Source organism: Aplysia californica, unplaced genomic scaffold (assembly GCF_000002075.1).
Source record: "Aplysia californica isolate F4 #8 unplaced genomic scaffold, AplCal3.0 scaffold00561, whole genome shotgun sequence".
Taxonomy (NCBI): domain Eukaryota; kingdom Metazoa; phylum Mollusca; class Gastropoda; order Aplysiida; family Aplysiidae; genus Aplysia; species Aplysia californica.
Window position 1 is genome coordinate 262,791 of NW_004797831.1, and position 1,696 is coordinate 264,486.

At 38.3% G+C, this 1,696-nt stretch overlaps 1 protein-coding gene across 1 annotated transcript in view; it reads right to left on the minus strand.

The window, feature by feature from the left end:
• LOC101853965 (fibropellin-1-like) overlaps positions 1-1,696 on the minus strand; it is an 89,935-nt gene that overhangs the window by 74,130 nt on the left and 14,109 nt on the right. The window contains exon 10 of the mRNA XM_035972033.1: positions 839-967. Coding sequence (XP_035827926.1) covers positions 839-967 — 129 coding nt within the window. The remainder of the gene's footprint in view (positions 1-838; positions 968-1,696) is intronic.

Below are 1,696 nucleotides of genomic sequence, written 5' to 3' on the forward strand. Positions count from 1 at the left end.
GAGAGAGAGAGAGAGAGAGGGAGGGAGAGGGAGAGAGAGAAAGCCAAAAAGAGTATTAAAAAAATATTGTTCCAGTACTATAAGTCTACTAGACACACCCCTCCCCCCTTTCCCCCCTTTCCTTCTTTCTCTCTTGAAAGGTATCACGTTAAAAAGTAAAACAAAATATTTCCAAATGCTCTAGGATTACAATAAGATTTCTTGAAAGGTATCAAATAAAAAGTAAAACGATCTTCCCGAACTTTCTGTGGCTACATAAGATCTACTTCTTTCTTGAAATGTAACATGTAAAAAGTCAAAGAACCTTACTGAATATTCGGGGCTACAATAAGATCTACTTCTCTCTTTAAAGATAGCATATAAAAGTGTAAAGAACCTTACTGAATATTCGACGGTTACAATAAGATCTACTTACTCTCTTGAAAGATAGCAAGTAAAAGGTTGAGACCCTTACTAAACATTCGGTGACTATAATACGATCTACTTCTGTCTTGAAAGGTCGCATGTAAAACGTTAAAGACCTTGCTAAATATATGGTGGCTACAGTAAGGTTTACTTCTCTCTTGAAAGGAAGTATGTAAAAAGTTTAAAAAATCTGCCCAACTTACTGAATATTCGGTGGCTACAATATAAAGATCTACTTCTGTCTCGAAAAGCATCATGTAAAACGTTAAAGAACCTTACTAAATCTACTTCTTTCTTGAAAAGTGGCCTGTAAAAAGTTAAATAATATGCCCAAACAAAGCTAAAGAGTCCTACTGAATGTTCGGTCACAGCAATAGAAAAGCTACTTCTGTCTTGAAAGGCATCAGGTGAAAAAAAAAAGAATGAATCTCACCCCCAGCGCACGTCTTGCCGGTATAGCCAGCTGGGCAGGTACAGGTGAAAGCGTTGACCTGGTCATGACATGTAGCTCCGTTCTGACACGGCCTAGACTTACAGTCGTCGATGTCTGAGTAGGGGGAGAGAAGAAAGTTATCATCATCATCATCATCATCATCATCATCATCATCATCATCATCATCATCATCATCATCATCCTCATCATCATCATCACCATCATCATTTTGTTGTTGTATAATATAAAAATATGTAATGAACAACTTGAATATGTTTTAGGCTTCATCTTAATTAAACGTATCTTAAACAATGTTGAACAACATTTCGACCAAAATCATCATCATCATCATCATCATCATCATCATCATCATCATCATCATCATCATCATCATCATCATCGTCGTCGTCGTCGTCGTCGTTTTCATCATCAATGCCATCGCCGTCAGAGCCAATCTACGCCAATTTCATTTTCCTGTTCAGCATCCGTTTCGGTGTTGTCTTTATAGAGGTCAATATTGCTACCGTCGTCCGAATAATGAATCCTTTCCATTTGCGCAGAGTCGACGATATTTTCTTTTATAGATACAGTACATGTAATTTCACCATACGCCTACTAACCGGAATACCACAAGTAATTAATTCCATTGAACGCCAAAGAATCAAATGGTTCGGACATATCACCAGAATGCCACAGAAAAACTAGCGGCAAGAGTTTACCACACTCGTGAATCTGGCTTCAAATCTAGAGGAAGACCTAGAAGGACCTGGCTGGATGGGGTTAAAAAGGTTCTGGGACAACATAAGATAATCTATCACAGACGCTACACACCTAGTACAGGACCGAAATCTGCACCCC